The 17,774-nt window shown below is 29.7% G+C and overlaps 1 protein-coding gene across 1 annotated transcript in view; it reads left to right on the top strand.

Moving 5' to 3' along the window:
* The window catches only part of LOC106681465 (angiotensin-converting enzyme-like), a 37,105-nt gene that overhangs the window by 18,867 nt on the left and 464 nt on the right, over positions 1-17,774 (top strand). The window contains exons 2-9 of the mRNA XM_014421788.2: positions 8,660-8,818; positions 10,650-10,746; positions 11,522-11,665; positions 12,060-12,251; positions 13,606-13,703; positions 13,844-14,013; positions 15,696-15,820; positions 16,029-16,272. Coding sequence (XP_014277274.2) covers positions 8,660-8,818; positions 10,650-10,746; positions 11,522-11,665; positions 12,060-12,251; positions 13,606-13,703; positions 13,844-14,013; positions 15,696-15,820; positions 16,029-16,272 — 1,229 coding nt within the window. The remainder of the gene's footprint in view (positions 1-8,659; positions 8,819-10,649; positions 10,747-11,521; positions 11,666-12,059; positions 12,252-13,605; positions 13,704-13,843; positions 14,014-15,695; positions 15,821-16,028; positions 16,273-17,774) is intronic.

The raw sequence follows: 17,774 nt of genomic DNA, 5'->3' as shown, positions 1-17,774 counted from the left end.
TATAAAAGATATAAAACCTAACCCCTATGTTGCAATTTAAAATACCTTAATTATAAAAAGAACCAATTACTTTTGCAATGCTTATTTGTTTAGTGTGCCTTGTTTAATGACCGTCCTTCAGTGAAGACATTTAATAGTTTCCTAGCAATGTTCTCACGCCCAGGAGTGAGTCAGGCTTCGTCCATGTTTACGTGCAGGGAGGAGAATTATCTAATTCTATCTCCAAGGAATCGAAAACCTGAAGGAAACGATAAACTGTTCTTATCTATTGTTTTTTATCAACTTCGCTGAATATTTTAAAAAGAAATAGATCGATACATTTTTTTTAATATTAGTAATTTATTAAAATCTATTATTCTGACTTGTATGTTCTAATATTTTTCTGACTATATAATCCTGCCATTTTTCGGATATTTTCAGTTTCTAAGATCTTTCTAACAAAACAAATTTTCTTATGAACTCTATTTTTATTAAATGTTTTGATTATTTCACCTATAATATTTCCAATGCCCAATGCTTTATAAGTATTTAATTTTTTAATAAATTAGGTTTAGGCTACATCTTCATTGAACACGTGTTTTTCAAGACACAAGGACAACGATAATGGCCCTCAAACGTAGAAAAATAAACATACTGATTAGAAAAGTAGGTATGTTTTCAAACAATAAAACATATTTAAATTAAATTTAAAATAAAAAATATTTATAACATGTTTTTTTAAAAATATCTCTTTGAAATATTTCTCGGTTGTGTTGCGCTATGACCCGTTGGTCCCACAGATGAGGCTCATGCATACTGGAATAAGTGCAGCTTTAATAAGCACTAAGACTGGTAGTGGCTTGTGAGGTTAACTAAAACGTAGATGGGACGATATTACAAAACAACGGCTGATCTAGTGGATGTGGGTCTGGACGTTGGTCAGTGGACAGACGTGTGTAAACAGAGATTGGAAGTATATAACAAATATTCAATCAGTGGTTCTGTTAAAATAGCGTACACATTTTTCCAACCGAGTAAGCCCAAAGTTCACTTTTAACTTGGTTTACTTGAAGAGAAAGCGTATTTATGATCCATGGTGAACAATTGAAGTCCAAATAGAAGATGGTTATAGTCCCACCGAGGGTGATAATGATGAATAGTGATGAACAATTAACTAAAATTATTTAATCTCCTTGATCAGTTTATAATTCATGTTATTATTAGTTCATCGTTCGCTATTCTACTTGAAGTTTAACCGCAGCTTACTCAACGACTACCCACATTTGTTTTTGTAGAATACCACACATGCTGAAAATGTAAAAAATGAGAACTTACACTCAGCATCAAAAATGTCGACCTCATAACTTAATTCTAAGCTCCTCTTGTTCTCCAAAGCCATGTTATTTAAGAAACAAATCATCCAAAGAGTTAGTCAAAGTTTAATTCATATAACAATAATAACCGAAATTAATATCGAACTTCTGTGTGTATGCATAATACAAGTGTATGCAAATACAAAGTGACTTCTGTTGTGTATGCAAATACATTATGTATTATTTAATCGTTTTTGGTTGGCTCATGTTGATGCAAAGGAAAATTATTAAACTATAGTAACTGTTAACTAATTTATTTATTGTTAATTATTATTTTTTCTCTGAATACCTCAATTTTTTTAAGGTCTTTAGCAAACTATTAATAAAAACACCCGTTTATTAAAGCGATACGCTCAAATAAATTCATTGATAATCTTATTTTATAATATAAAAACATGATGTATCATAATATTTAGGAGAAAAAGAAAAAAATATGATTTTTTAAATTTTGACTTATAATTGTATGAATTGATATTTTTAAGTATCTTAAATTAATATAATGATGAGAGATTTGATGCATGTATTTCATACTGGATAGAAGATTATGGCCGGACCAAAATTATCATCATTTTTTTTTTTACCCTTCATTAAAACAGAATTAGTACTTTATACATATATAATGCATGAAATGTATTGTATACACTTTTACTGTAATACATTTTACATATTAAATATCTATGAAGTACTAATTATATCTTAATGAAGGGCACAAAGAAAAAATTAAAATTTTAGTAGGGCCATTTGTCATTATATTTGTTTATAAACTGATTTATAAATTTAGTATTTGTGTTAAACTTTGGTTTATTTTAAACAAAAGTCTTTTTTTTCATGACCTCCTTTATTATTATGCGTTAAAGGAATATAATAATAAAGGAGGTTACGAAAAAAAATATATATATATGTTTATATACATGTGTTTTTAATATACTAAATTTATTAAATAAAGCGCTAATTTGTTAATAAATGATTTTTTTATTATTTATTTTATTAGGTACAAGATTATGGACCGATCAAAATTTTCATCATTTTTTTTTTGTATTCTTCATTAAAATAGAATGCGTACTTAATAAATATATAACACATGAAATGTATTATATATGCTTTTACTGTAATACATGTCATGTGTTGTATGTGCTTTTACTGTAATACATGTCATGTGTTATATGTGCTTTTACTGTAATACATGCATGTATTATATATATATATATATATATATATGAAGTACTAATTATATTTTAATGAATAAAGAGCTAATTTGTTAATGAATGATTTTTTTTATTATAATATATTTATGAAGTTAATTCAAATTATGATCATTGAGTCATCAACTTTACAAGGGACTGTTTTATTATTTTTAAAAATTTTAAATCTGGTAGTTTAATTTGACTAGATCTGGCTAATTATAGATTAGGTATTAGTCATCAAGATACTATCCTAAGAATTAAAAATTCATAAGTTATCTAATACCGAGATCATGTTAGATTAATTTTAGTACCCATCTCCTACAAACATGTTACGTTTTTCATTTGGTGCTCCATAGGAATTATTTCTTCCTTAGTCCATGTAAGTATAGTCTTGGTATTTGTGGAATTCAGTAAGAGTTAGCCACTCAGATATGTTTTATTTATTTTACTAGGCTTTAAGAGATTTTTCTTACACAGAACACGCCAATCAGCATTTAGGGTAACTTGTTCAAGAGTGTTACCAGATTAATTTAAAATATATAACAAGCAAAATAAAATCAATATTAACTCTATTATTCAAATATCTTTTGTTTGTTACTTAAAGGTTTAAAGGCTTGTACGAGGATGTTGATCCAGTAAACCCCAAGAATTCGGGTTTAATTAATAAAATAGTTTTTAGGTTGTGTTTCTTAAGTCCAAAAAGTTGATATTACCACACTGGAAAAGTTTTACGTTTTAACTACTTGGTTTGTTCCAACGAATCCTGAAATTAGTAAGACCTAGTTTAGGATTCATGTATTGCGCATACTCGACCAATACCTGATTTTGAACGGTCCAAATCAGTATAGCTCAGATCAAGGAACTGCTTTAACCGTCAGGGATAATTCTGAACTTGGCATTTGTGATGGAGGGAAAAATTTCTGACAAGGAGATTATTGGCGCCAAATTAGTCGGAACACTAAACTATACTGGACATGCTCACTGATATTTTTTGAGAATATTGGAATAGGCTTCAAAAATTATATTATTATAAATAAAATTATATTTATTGAATAAATCAAAATGTATCCTTGTATAGTCTCAACAATTTTTATTTCATCAATAGTCCAATGTTTCGGCCATTTCGGCCATCCTCAAGGACAATCTTCAAATATAAATTCTCACCTCACATCAAAATTTAAAAATTGTTTTGCAGGCTAATCTGCCCAGGTCATTAATGATTTTTTAAAAAATAGGGTGTGTTTGACTTATAATTAATGACCTGAGCAGAATAGCCTGCAAAACAATTTTTAAATTTTGATGTAACCACTCAAACCCTCTAGTTTCTAATCTTACATCCTCTTCCATTCCTGACAATCCTCCGAGGCGCCTGAAAAGAAGATGGCCACGAGATCAGCTAATGTAAAATGTCATTAGAGTGCTACCAATGGGTAGTTGTTCTAGAAGCCTGTAACACTCCATTTTAACTAAGACCATATTTACGGAATGTATTATGTAATCTACAGTTGTAAATTTCAATAAAACTTTTAAAAAACAAAAAAAAAATTTTGATCTGAGGTGAGAATTTATATTTGATGATTGTCCTTAAGGATGGCCGAAATGGCCGAAACGTTGGACTATTGATGTAATAAAAAGTGTTGAGACTATACAAGGATACTTTTTGATTTATTTAATAAATAATTATCAGTATCAAGAAATTGAAAAAATTATATTTTGTTTTTATAAAATACTATATTCAGTTTTATTGCTCCATTACAATATAAAACAAAGAAAACGATAGCAGCTAATAAATAAATGTCCTTTTAAGGAAAGGATTAAGGATTCAGTGAACACTATTAAAGCATGAAAAGGAGTTACTTTTTTTTCGTAAAAGAACATTAACTGAGACGGTGGTCGTTAGAGTGATTTATTTGCATGCTTTTGTTTATTAAAATTTAATAAAATGTTTTTTTATTTTTTTTAACATTGACTGTTGATTATCCACACCACAAATGTATTTTTACTTACACTTACCTATATATGAACTATATGGTTATTACGATCGTCCATAATTTGGGGTATGAATTTTTATTGTAAACAAACGTTTTGAGGTCTCCGTGTGTCCAAATAACCGGTCTCATAAAGTGGTCTTTGTGTGTGTAAGAACAGCCTTGTTGCACGAAACTGAAATTATTACACCCCCCTCCCCCCACAACCTTAATCTCTTGAGGATAACTGTGGTTTTTTTTAACTTCTGCTCCATTCGAGAGTACCATATGGCTACTAAATCTGTGATTTTTCGGGGTAGGAGAAAAATCTTTCATAAGACGAAATGCAACAAATAAAATGTCACAATCGTGTTTAGTTCCTACTCACATAAAAAATATTTTCTTTACCACCCTTCGTATCCTCTTGCAGACAGCTATATTTACTTCTTGTCTGAAAATCTTATTTAAGCAAAACAATTTCCAGGCCTGTCCTTTCTCGCTTTGTGCTTTGAGCTTTCTGCCGATTTGCACTGCAGTCTGCTGCTGCACTCCAATGCTCCTGCATAGTCATCATCAAAGCGACTAAGTTTTCCGGGGCTTATTTCTTTCCAAGTCTCTTACTTATTACAGTTAAATGTAAATGAAATTAAATTTTGTCCAAAACTACTGTAAAGAAAATACTCTCAGTCTGAGGTAATAGTCTTTAGAATACGTCAAATTAAAAATAATTTTTTTTAGATGTGCTGCTATCAAAGCAAGGTGAACGTAACCCTTGTGTACTAAAAAAAAATAAAATAAAAAAAAAAAGTAACCACTAATTTCAATTAATTAACAAAAATGGAATATGATCGTTAACAGTGACATGTTGACCTGTAGAAATGGTACCCACAGTTGGCTGAATAATTCAAACTAGAAATTATCACCCGCATACATTTCATTGGAATTAAAAATCTAGGCTGGCATTGTTTTATACTGACGTCACTATTGTATGACATGGTTTCTAAATGACCTCATTCAGTACTTGATTGAAAGTATACAAAACCCCAATTATCTTTTCTTTTTATTAGAAGCATGTTGAAAAGAAAAAAAAAGGGTACATTTGATCATAATAAAGTTGTCAAAAGTTTAGAAAACACTTTATTCAGCAACAGAGTTACTTAAGAATAACCGAAGTCCGTAGAAAATGTACACGTACAGAATGACCTACAGTACATAAATAAATAAAACAGTAAGCATTAACATGATAAAAATGTTTATAGGAAAAATAAATTTTAAGGAACGTCGAAGAAGAAAAAAAAAAAGAAGAATTCTTATGATTAGTAAAATTCTCAAACGATTTTGTTGTTCAATTTTCTGCCCAATATACCGGCTAATCGTCAAAAACCGTAAAAGGTTGTTTAGACCAGTCTTGGCGATTTAAACTTTCAGGGCATTTCGGATCGGAAAATTCACCTACATAAGATCATTGAAAATTCCATAATTAAGTGTCCTGGAGAAGATTTGGATGAGGCTAAAAGGTAAACTACATCGCAAATAACTAACATAAAGAGTATGCTCTTATTTAGTAAAAAATGGCTGAAAGAATAAACAAAAATTAATGTAATAAATAAATAAATTGTCATCTAAAGATTATTTTGAAATTGGTGGGTCGTCCAATCTAGCGCATTATGTTCGCTATCCACAAAACGCCGGCTATCTCGGTCCCATTATTCTACTTCACCGTAACCTAGATCTATTGTTATAGCTAAGACTTGGATCTTTATTTATTTAAAAAATATCAAATATTTAAGTATAATTTTTACAAAAAAATTGAATATTTATTAAAAACGAATTATATTTATTAAAACTTTTAATGCACAAAATCTAATGATACAATTTATTAATGTTACTATATAAAATTACGTAATACAATATATTTTAAATGCCATTTATCCCCACATCTAAATTTTTTTTTTATGAAGGGACGTAAAACCTTTTTTATTAAAGCATTGAATGCGAGATGCTTTTTTACTTACTTTTATTACATAATGTGAAGTTTTTTTTGTTTTGTTTTTTAATATCTTTATTGAGATTTGCAACTGCACATAACAATACATTTAGTAAAATTTGCTGTAAGTTTATAATGAAGTGATGCAGGCATGTAGATAAACTACTCATTAGTTGCACTCTACATGTGAAGTTATTGAATAATTTTTAAACTTTGAAATTCTTGAAACAGAAGGAAAAGAATTGGAAAATTGACAATTTTATTTAAATTAAATGATCAAACATTTGTTTAAATTATCAAACAAATGAAATAATTATTTATCCAAAAAAATCACGAAACATTTATTTCAATAAAGATCAGAGCCATAGTTAAGGTCTTTAAAATAATTCGCTTTTATCTTCTCCATATCAAAACATAAGTATGATAAAATTTAACAAGAAGATTATTACTAATTAATATCCCTTGTGTCTTAATGGTCCCTTTGTTTATTATGTGATTAATATAATGGTTTAAGAAAGCCTTTTTGATCGAGATCTATAATCATTATTCAAATATGTTAAGTACTCTTTTTTGTAAAATTTTATTATATATATTTTTTAATTCACTTTATGCATTTTTGCTCTATCAAACATAATATGCGAAGCACCAGACCATGATATATTTAATCCTTTATCGGAAAAAAATAATTTTTTATAGGAGTAGTGAATTTTTTTGAGCATGAAAATTTAAAATTAAATTTTTTTCAGCATGTTGTATCTTATCTCTGATTTACAGAGCTTTGAAGTTGATAGTTCAGAGCAAAATGAATTTCTTTCAATCGATATAAGTTTTTATCTGGATCAAAACGAATTTTAAAAGAAACTCTCCTGATATGAGTAACCAGAACTCTATTTTATGATAGTAAAACTATAAATAAAAGTAAAAAGATGCATATGAACGAAAGAAAAGGCGTTAATAAGCAACAGGTTTTACGTCTTAATTTAAAAATAACCAAACAAAAATATAGGAACATCGATGTGAAATGTTTCCTTACAAAAATAGAAAGAACATTATTATAAATATAGACATTATATAATTCAAGAATTATTGGAAAATAATAGATAATGTCTTTGGAAAATATTGTTTCCTTTTGTAGAGCAAAATAATAATATTTCAACTAATGTCAATTTGAATCATTTATTAGGACTTAACAAATATTCACAAAAGTTTAATTTATTTTATTTTAAATTCGATTGACAAATATATCCTTTTGTGTATAAAAATACAAATCAGCTATTACAATACCTATTTTTAAGGAGAATTAATAAAAAAAATTTCTGAGTCATATCACTAATAGAATGACTCACTTTCTAAAATCAGAATTACCCGACATTACTAAGGTCAAGATTATTTTAAATATATGTGCATTTGTAAATAGATATAAAAAGGGCAGAGAGATGAGTTAAGGTACTTATAATTGGTAACTGAGTTGAGTAAAGTTATTTAGTTAAGCTAAGTCGAGCGTGGTCAGTTCTTGGATGGGTGACCTTTCATGACGGAAAACCAAACTTTTCTCTTTCACCTCAGGTGTATGAACTAACACACACAGGGGTTAGGAGTGACGATCTTACCTCGGGTACTTTAAGAAAGTTATCGCGTTATGGTTTTTCAGGATGTCCATTAGCACCCAGAGAGTCTGCTTCAGGTAAAGAAATATCTCTTCATACGCTGATCCCCAACAGCCGTATGAAGACTTAGTCCTTTGATTAAGACCGATTTGTCATTGTCCATTAGCTCTAGTGAGTTGGTGAGGACACTATCGAATTGGCCGTAAAGAAACTGATTATGGTGCCATAGGTAGCACCATATAGTGGTATATGGAAACCTTGATTCGTAGCAACGTTGAGCTTGGGTTCCTCTGGGCAATCTGTGCTCTTACATATATATAGTAAAATCTCGTCCCGAGTGCTTACAGTCCACACCTACGGGTCCTGCTATGGTAGCCCTTACTTAAATTAATGAACTTCACAAACCACAAGCTTGCAACAATAGAACTAAACAAATATCAAAATATTGCTTATATTTAGCGTTGCTAATAAGTAGCATTGTATAGAATTACCCATGATTATAATAATTTGTAATCTTATGATTTGTATATTAATATATATATTTTTATAAATATTCTTTCAGCTGGAAGCTCAATTGGCATATACCGATGCACAGGCAAGGATTAGCGACAGGCTGAGTAAGATACCCCTGGAGAGGGTGAGGGACACTCGACATATAAGGGCCATCAGGTTCTTGACCAACATCGGGATAGCCGCCCTTCCCAGAGATCAGCTGGACAGGGTATTTAGATTGTTTTTACATTTAAGTTATTATAAAGTTTATTACATATTATTATATATATTAATAAAATTTATTATACATATATTTATAAAGTTTTTACTTTATCTTATCATTCATTTCGTGATAATATAACACATCAAAATAAATATAAATGGGATAACAACATACCTCTTTCGATAATGTTATTTTAGATTTAATGCTCATAACATAAAGTATAATAAGGTAAATTGAAGTAACTTTTTTTTATCTTTCAAATATAAAAATGCACATAAGTGACGTTGTCTAGGCGATACCAACCAACAGAGGGCTATATGAGCTAATATAGTGCAGACATATAGAAGAGGACAGGGATTAATAAACTTTCACTTGAACTCGTGTGTATTATTTCTCATCTTTTTTTTTTGCATTTTGCATTTTTCTCTTGACTAGTATTACCAAAATTCAGGACCTTTAGATAAGAAAGAAATGGTTAGTCCTGAGGAACATGTTTTTTTCCCTCTCTCTCCTCACACTCGTCTTGTGCGTTTTCTATTACATTTGAAATATGACAATGAACAGTATGACATTCCTACCAGTCCTGAACTTACTCACGGAAAACCCAGCTCCTATAGCTTCGGCAGCGACAGCTGAAATCTCACCTCTACCGTCAATCACCATGCCAGAAGCACATGCCAATGCGCTGGAGTGGATCAAGATTAAGACGGCAACAGCTCAAGATCTTACGGAGGGAACGCATAGAGCGTACGCCAGTAGACGCCTCACGAAGACGGAAATCAGTTGTAGCGCACTGGAAAGAGAACGTTTGGGAATAGTGTGAGTTGTCGACCACTTTGACCATATGTGTTTGGAAGAAAGCTGTACATACACACTGACCACAGATCCCTGCAATGGGTGGGGAAGTTAAAGGAATCTTCAACCAGGAGTACATGCTGGAACGAAACTTCTAAGGCAATACAGTATGGAAATAATATATAATCCAGGCAAGGAAAATATATAAGTTATCTGGGTGAGGAACGATCAAATTTGTAGAACATTAAAGGACACCTCAAAGTTTGGGAGAACTCAACAATGAATAGGAAATTTATCCGCTGTAAGCTTAAGGTGGAAACCCTTCGGGAAGATGAACAAAAAAGAGAGGTGCCAAGGCAAAATGAATCACCCTGGACTGGAATCTCTGAGACGAAGTTATTTCTGTGGCGGCACCACAAAATGAAAATTTGACTCCCTACTATGGAAATATTTGTAAGTGATTCAGAAATTGATGATAGTTGTATCTGAAACCATGAAATAATTTTAAGCGTGTTCTTAACTTCTGATAACTGATATCAAGGACAATGGTGGGAAGAGTACCTTACAGTAACCTAACTTAACTTGTTTGTAAGAATAGTATTTTCACTTAGCTTACGAGTGGAAAGCACTTGCATGAACTAAAGGCTATTTGCCCCAATTAATTGAGGACTTTTATACCATACAGGACCTATTTAGAAAAACAAAACTGGAAAGAATCAACGTAGTTTCAAAATCTCTTATCAAGACATGGCATACTGAACGTTTTTCTCATATTTCTAAAAAAAAAAAATGATAGAGTTTGTCAAGGTATATGAGTCAAGATATAGTAATCATAAAGGTTTAATTGATTAAAGTGATATCAAACAGTCAATTTTGTTCATTCAATTTATATATGGTGCATACTTCCATCTAGCTAAAGCGAAGAATTGCCGGGTCAGCAAGTATACAATATATGTAAATCGTATTTTAACTAACTACAGATATTTTCCAATTTATTTTATATGCTAATGTTGTTTAATCCTGTTTCATTTTTTATTTCCAGTATAATCGCTTGATCAATGATATGTTGGCAATATACAACACTGCCACCACCTGCGATTACCACGACCCATTAAAATGTGATCTAAGGCTGGAACCAGGTAACATTTATTAGTGCAATAAAAACTCTCATCCTAATGGTATTACTTGGCTCTAGGAATAATTGATGTATTTTGGGGTCTTTTCTAACTTCTTTGGAAGGCCTATTTCTCTTTTGTGAAAACTTATATTAAAACATGTTAAAAACTTTCGAAACTGTTTAACTAAAATAAAACAATTAATAGACTCCTCTGTGATCAGAGCAATGTCATATAAAATTATTATAACGACTATTTAAGTCAGTGGCATACCTAGGCAATTTGAAGCCTGGTAAGGATTTATTTATGGGGCCCCTGACTACCCAAAACAAATCCGGAATTTTTAAACTAATAAAATAGATCAATTTTCTGATTAAGAACCAAAACTGTATATAATTGTTTTACATTGAAGTTAACTTTAACGGTTTATATTAAAGTGAAATAGTGCTTCAAAACAAACACATTTCATTATTAGTAGTACATATAATGTACAGTTTTTGGGTTTAAAAACGTTCATACATTCAAGGACTTTAATGGATTTCATTTCAATACTGGGGCTGAATAATGTATGATTTAGTAGAATTTTGAATTCCAACCACAATTATCTGAAAACTACTTTCCAATATAACAGAAATAACAAAAGTTTTAAATTGATTCAAACCAGTATTAATTATGGATTGGTCTTGTATATTTAAATTTATATGTTATAAGTTCATGAAAAATTGATTCTTATCGAATGAGTCAAGTAATAAGCAGGTTTTTTATGCATTTAACGTTCAGTTCACTTTCCTGTTTTTAGATCTAGCATCTATAATGTCTAAGAGTAGGAACTGGGATCAATTGCAACATTCTTGGACTGAATGGCACAGGAAAAGTGGTCAAAAAATTCGTGACTTATTTGAGCAAATAGTAGATCTGAGTAACTATGCAGCACGATTGAACAGTAAGTTATGATATTTTTTAAAGAAATAGTTATATTGACTGAAATTGGATTGACTATAGGTTAAATGAAATCACTGTATGGCATGGAGAGATATGAACAATGTAGCATTTTGTGTTACATAATACATTCAACACTACAAAATACAGGGTTCTTTCAAATGGAGACTTAACCCATAGATATAAGAAAAATAATTAATTTACCTGTTCCATCATTTGCTAAATATTATTACTCTGGCTCTTGCAATTACACAAACTATGTGGTACTCAAAAAGTTAAACTGTCTTAATAATGACAAAAAAAAAAAAGATTGACCAACTCAGCCTAGCATTCTATAATCAGAATCCTCTATGCATACATGCAATTCAGCATATAATAAAAAAAAAGCCTTCTTTCAGATTTTACGGATTACACTGATTATCTCCTATTTCCTTATGAATCACCTACATTTATGGCTGAGATTAATGAAGCATGGGAAGAAATCAAACCTCTGTATCTGGAGCTTCATGCGTATGTTAGAAGGAAACTAAGGGATCTTTATGGTCCAGAAAAATTGGGACGGCAAGCACCTCTTCCAGCTCACATACTAGGTACATTGAACACTGTATTAATTAAGTATCATTTAGCAGACTAAATTTACGTAGTTAAGTTTTTTGGTTGTTAATATAGTCAAATAATATAAAAGAAGAGTTTATTTCTTGTTGACTCAGACTGCCTTCAAGTATCGAACATTAGTATTGAGATTAAATTAAAAAAGTTTTAGATACGGTGATCAAAATGCAAAAAAAACAATATTATTTTATAATAAAAATAAAAAATAAAATTTTAACATTGGAATCTTTGTTTATGAAAGTAGATATTTTGAAAATGTTAAAAGACAGTAGATTTGAAAAATCTACCGAAATAAAACTTCCTTAAATGAGAAATTTATTCTTCAAAATATAAAACCAAATATTGCTATAGTGCAAAGAAATTACTTTGAATTAAATCATTAAAGGACATACTATGCAACTTAAAACATAAAATTATAAAAGGTGTATAAAATATACTTTGTTTTTTTTATTACACCTGGATAATACTTGCTTGATCAGCCAACATTGTAGCCCAATATAATTTTTCTCATACAGGTTGTATTGTATTGTGAATGCCCATCTTATAACCTATAGAGTAGGGGATATGTCAACATATTCTCAAGTCCTTTCATCCAATTAGCATAGAGGACAGGTGGGTTATCTGTTACTCCGATGCAGTGAATGTGTGCATTTCGAAGGATTCGTTGATGCATTTAGCCGATTTCATATTTAGAGGAAGATCTTATTAGTTCATTCCAGAAACTTCCCAAACAAGTTTGCCAGCTTCGTCATTTCCATAAAGTTCACAATGGCCTGGTCCCCACTGCAAAGCAACCTCTGTTCCATTTTCTTTCAACAGTTTGTACAAATCCTTACAGAATATCTTTTTAAAAAATTATAATAACAAAAAGCTCTTGTTTTTAGTTCTAGAAAGTTTATTACATAGTTAAGTGCTGATTTGATTAACGTTTTTTGAAAAACATGCTTATAACCAGAGTTCAACATACTCTCTATCTCAAGTTACTCAAGAGAGTATTAATCTCTTGTAAACAATTAAATAAATAAAATTATATAATTTTGAATTTAAATTTAATCACAAATTATTATAATACATAATAAATAAACTAATAGTAATAAACTATTTTAATAATTATTTTTCCTGTAATTAAGAATTATTGGAGATATTCATAGTACAAACCCTTCATAGTGAAACCCTCTTCAACATTATAAAGATAAATTGAGAAATGGATAGATTTAAATTTTGGTTAACAGTAGGAAAGAGCTTATAAAAGATGTAACTCTAAGGATTTTCTTTCGAATGAAATTCTTCGCCTATTTTGTCTGATGAAGTAATAAAAAGCATAATTTTCAGGAAATATGTGGGGTCAGTCTTGGATTAATATATTGGACATCACCATACCCTATCCTGGAAAATTTTTTCCTGATGTGACACCTCAAATGGTTCAGCAGGTAATTTTTTTTGTAGAAAAATAATTGTTTTCCATTAATTATATTGCATAAAATAACTTGTTGCTATTGAAAAAAAAGCAAATTTAATACCTATTTAAAGTATATTACTAACCCAGTTATTTTAAATACTTTTTTTTAAGGGTTATACACCTGCAACCATGTTTCGACTTGCTGAAGACTTCTTCTTGTCTCTGAATCTTTCAGGAATGCCACCTGATGTACGTGAAAATTCACTTCTAGTTGAGCCACCTGGTATTCTAGTCATATGTCAGCCATCAGCTTGGGATTTCTGTAACAAACGAGATTACAGGTAAGTGAATGCCATCGTGAAATGACATAGAACATGATAGTTAGTAATAATCTTAAGATCAGTTAGTTTCATGGAAATAGTTGAGTTGATTAATTTTATCTATTTTAGTATACAGTTGATAAAACTGTTCCTAGTGGTTACTGAAGAAGAATTGTTATTGATTAATCCCCAAATCAAGGATAAACGTTAAAAGATATTTTATCTTATTGATTAAAAAAAAGTGTAATAATCTCAATATTTGTGACAGATCACCAGAAAAGAGAATTATGAGATATGCTAGAGTGAGATCTAATGAGTGGATGAAGTATATATTGTTAATAACAAAACAAAGGAAAAAGAAAAAAAAAAGATGAAGGAAAAAAAATAATATATACAAATTTAATGTAATTTAGTTAATTAACAAATAAAGTTTTGTAAATGTTGAAAAATGTATTTTATTTATATTATTTTTTTATATTGTCTTGTAAGATAGATTAGTGCTGTGTGATAGCAACCCACTGTATTTGGGTAGCATTGCTTCTTGTCAATACATTATCTCTCTCTGCCTTATTTTTCTCTACAGTCAGCTTAAGCTTGTTTTCTACTACCCAGTAATTAATTCAATTGAAGTCGTCTGTTATTTTCTCTATCAGTGTTAATTTTCAGAGAATCAAATGCTTGTTCATGAAACCGTAGTACGATGAGATATTTATAATCTTTTGATGTTTTTATTAATATATCTTCAACAAAAATGTTTAGTGTGAATTTTCTCCTAAGGTCTGTTTGGTTTTCATGAGATCGGTCAGTGTCACACCCGTTCCTAGCTCTAGCAAATTTTATAATGTTGCTCAATTTAACTAAATTTTTTCTCAAGCACTGCTCTACCCATTACTAGTAAATATTTTGAAGCTAAGATAATTCTGGGTCTAATTATGAGATTTCAGTGGAGAGAGGAGGAAGAGTGGGAAAGAATTCCCTTTTAGAGTCCTTTTCCCTTTAATTATTTTTGTTTTTCTGATTTTTCGTAGAGGGATTCGTAGGGGAACCCTGTCATACATCAACCAATACCCGTTACAAGTGAATGTTATAAAGATATAAGAAAGGCTACAATGGAGGGTGGGAGATAGCGGTTACATGCCAATTCCCAGTTTAAGCCAATTACCAATTTTAAAATGTTACTCAATTTGACTAATTTTTTTTTCAAACACTGCTCAACTTATTATTAATAAATAATTTAAAGGTTAGATAAGCTTGTTAGTTAATGTTATCATATATCATATGTAATATTGTTTTTATAGTTTTTCATATTTTTAATAGTTGGTCAATGGTATCAGTTTTCAGAGAATTAAATGCTTTTCTATGATTGGGAAACAATAACACAACAAGAAATTTAAAATCTATTGATGTTTTAACTAACTCACCTACAACAAAAATTTATTCCTAAGGCCTGTTTGATTTTTTATGAAATATGATCCTATGTTTTTCATTAAAATAATTGTGAACAGTTTATAAAGGATTGAGATAATGGTCTATATTTTACTAAATTTGTTTTAGGAGTGAACTATATTAAAGAATTTTAGGCTGTCGAAACCTGCTGCATTGTTTAGTAATCGGATAAAATTTTATTCATTTCTTTTAGATAGTTTTCGGAACGGAGTTGAGTTATTCTTTTACTACTAATTTCATATTTGTAACTGTTTCAGGATAAAGATGTGCGCTCACGTAACACAAAGTGACCTGATTACATTGCACCATGAAATGACTCACATAGAATATTTTCTTGAATACCGAAACTTGCATAAGGCATTCCGAGATGGAGCTAACCCTGGTAATTAATTATAAAATTATCTTTAATATATAATAATAATTAATATTAAATTAGTTAAGAAAAATAAGATGATTCGTACTTCTTTCATATTATATAAATAATATTTATATGCCTTAAGAAATCTAGAATAATTAATTAAAACAAAATTTGTATTAAGAGAATACAAATAAAATAAATTAAATATAGCTAAACCTTTGTTCTTTTTCAGGTTTTCATGAGGGTATCAGTGAAGCAATAGCTCTTTTTGTCGGCTCGCCTAAACATTTACAAACTCTGGGTCTCCTGTTTGGATCTGAGGATGATGTTCCACACAACATTAATTTTCTTTATTCAATGGCTCTTCAGAAGTTGCCATTTTTAGCTTTTAGCCTTGCGCTTGAATCTTGGAGGTGGGATGTATTCCGTGGTGAAATTAATAAGGACAATTATAATTGTCGTTGGTGGGATTACAGGTATAGTTATTTTTTTTGTTTTAATTTATCAATTTTAAATAATGTGCTCTACTTGTCAAATGTCTTCTGAGAACATCTCATACAAATTATTTTTACTATTTATTCATTATTATTTCTTTACAATTAACTTCATGGTTTCTTTTGATTGGTTTTATTCCAAACTTATTATTTCCTTATATCCTGCAGTTTCAATAATATATATTTGAACTACTTCTACCTTTACTGGGTTATGTAAAATGATTATATTTCATTCAGAATATAATGACATAATAAAAAAAATATTTGCAGTTTATTGCTTGTTTATATTTAAGAAAATTTATGATTCCTCACTCAGGAACTCACAACATAATCTCACAGGAAGTTATCTTACTATTCTGCTAATTTAGGGTCTTGATAGAATCTAAGCTATCATTTGGGAATTCTTGACTTGTCACATAAATACTAAACTTATGTGAAAGTCTTGCTAATTTTGTATCACTATCATTACCTGCTATGTACAAGGTATAGTTAGTAATATCAGTATTATTTTTAGTTATGAACTTTTCATATAATAATAAAATAGTAATATTTAAGATGTTGAAGTTACTATTGCTGCCATGTCAGTAGTTGGCATGAGGAGTTTCACAGTGGTTAAACATACTTAATTTATTTCAATTTTAAGATTTAATTGCATAGTAATTACTCTCAAAGAAAACATGGGGTAACAGATAATCACTTAAATAATCTAAAATTGATTTTTTTACATTACTGGGAAAATTTCATGATAGATTATGGTAGAGTATGAAATTTTGCTTAATAAGGGAACCTTTGCAATTATTGATTGATTTTTTTTTGTTGGTAAATTTACAGTTTTCTGGGAACCAGAAACAAGTTTACTAATTTGTTACTCTGTCTGCTATGTTCTATTTTTTTTATATAATAAATTTTAAATCTGTGAAGTGATTATAGTGAGCTTCTAAGTCTTTGAACCACTAAGCCATAAATTGAAATGTGTGGCCAAACCCCATTCCTGACTAAGGGAGGGATCCCCATGGAAAATATTTGGAAATTAGTGTAGTGTTTAACAATAATGATAACTTGATTAATTATTTAACGATTATGATAACAACAGCTGACTCAATTACATTGTGTATATGAAAAGAGTTCAATTGTGTTCTATTACTTTGTTATTTTATAAAATATATTCTTTTTTCCATTAGTGCTAATTTATATATTCTTCATTATAATATGTAAATAGTTTGTTTAGTTCAACCTAACAATTAGGTTGCCTAAAAGTAAATTTTGAGATTGGGAATTTACTTGTTTGAGATAAAACCCAAACTTCAGGACTGATAATTAATGAAATGGCTATAATGATAAATCCTCACAAAAATATATGTAACTGGACGAACCCACAGCCTATCCCTCAAGCCTATAAAAGGCTCTCATTTATCTCATGGCCGTACCAGTGATCATGAATAAAATTTTATATAAACTTAATATATAATAATAACATTTTTTAT

Source organism: Halyomorpha halys, unplaced genomic scaffold (genome assembly GCF_000696795.3).
Source record: "Halyomorpha halys isolate HHAL.00 unplaced genomic scaffold, Hhal_1.1 Scaffold343.1, whole genome shotgun sequence".
Taxonomy (NCBI): domain Eukaryota; kingdom Metazoa; phylum Arthropoda; class Insecta; order Hemiptera; family Pentatomidae; genus Halyomorpha; species Halyomorpha halys.
The sequence above is the reverse complement of the archived record's forward strand: the minus strand, read 5'-3'. Positions and strand labels throughout refer to the sequence as shown.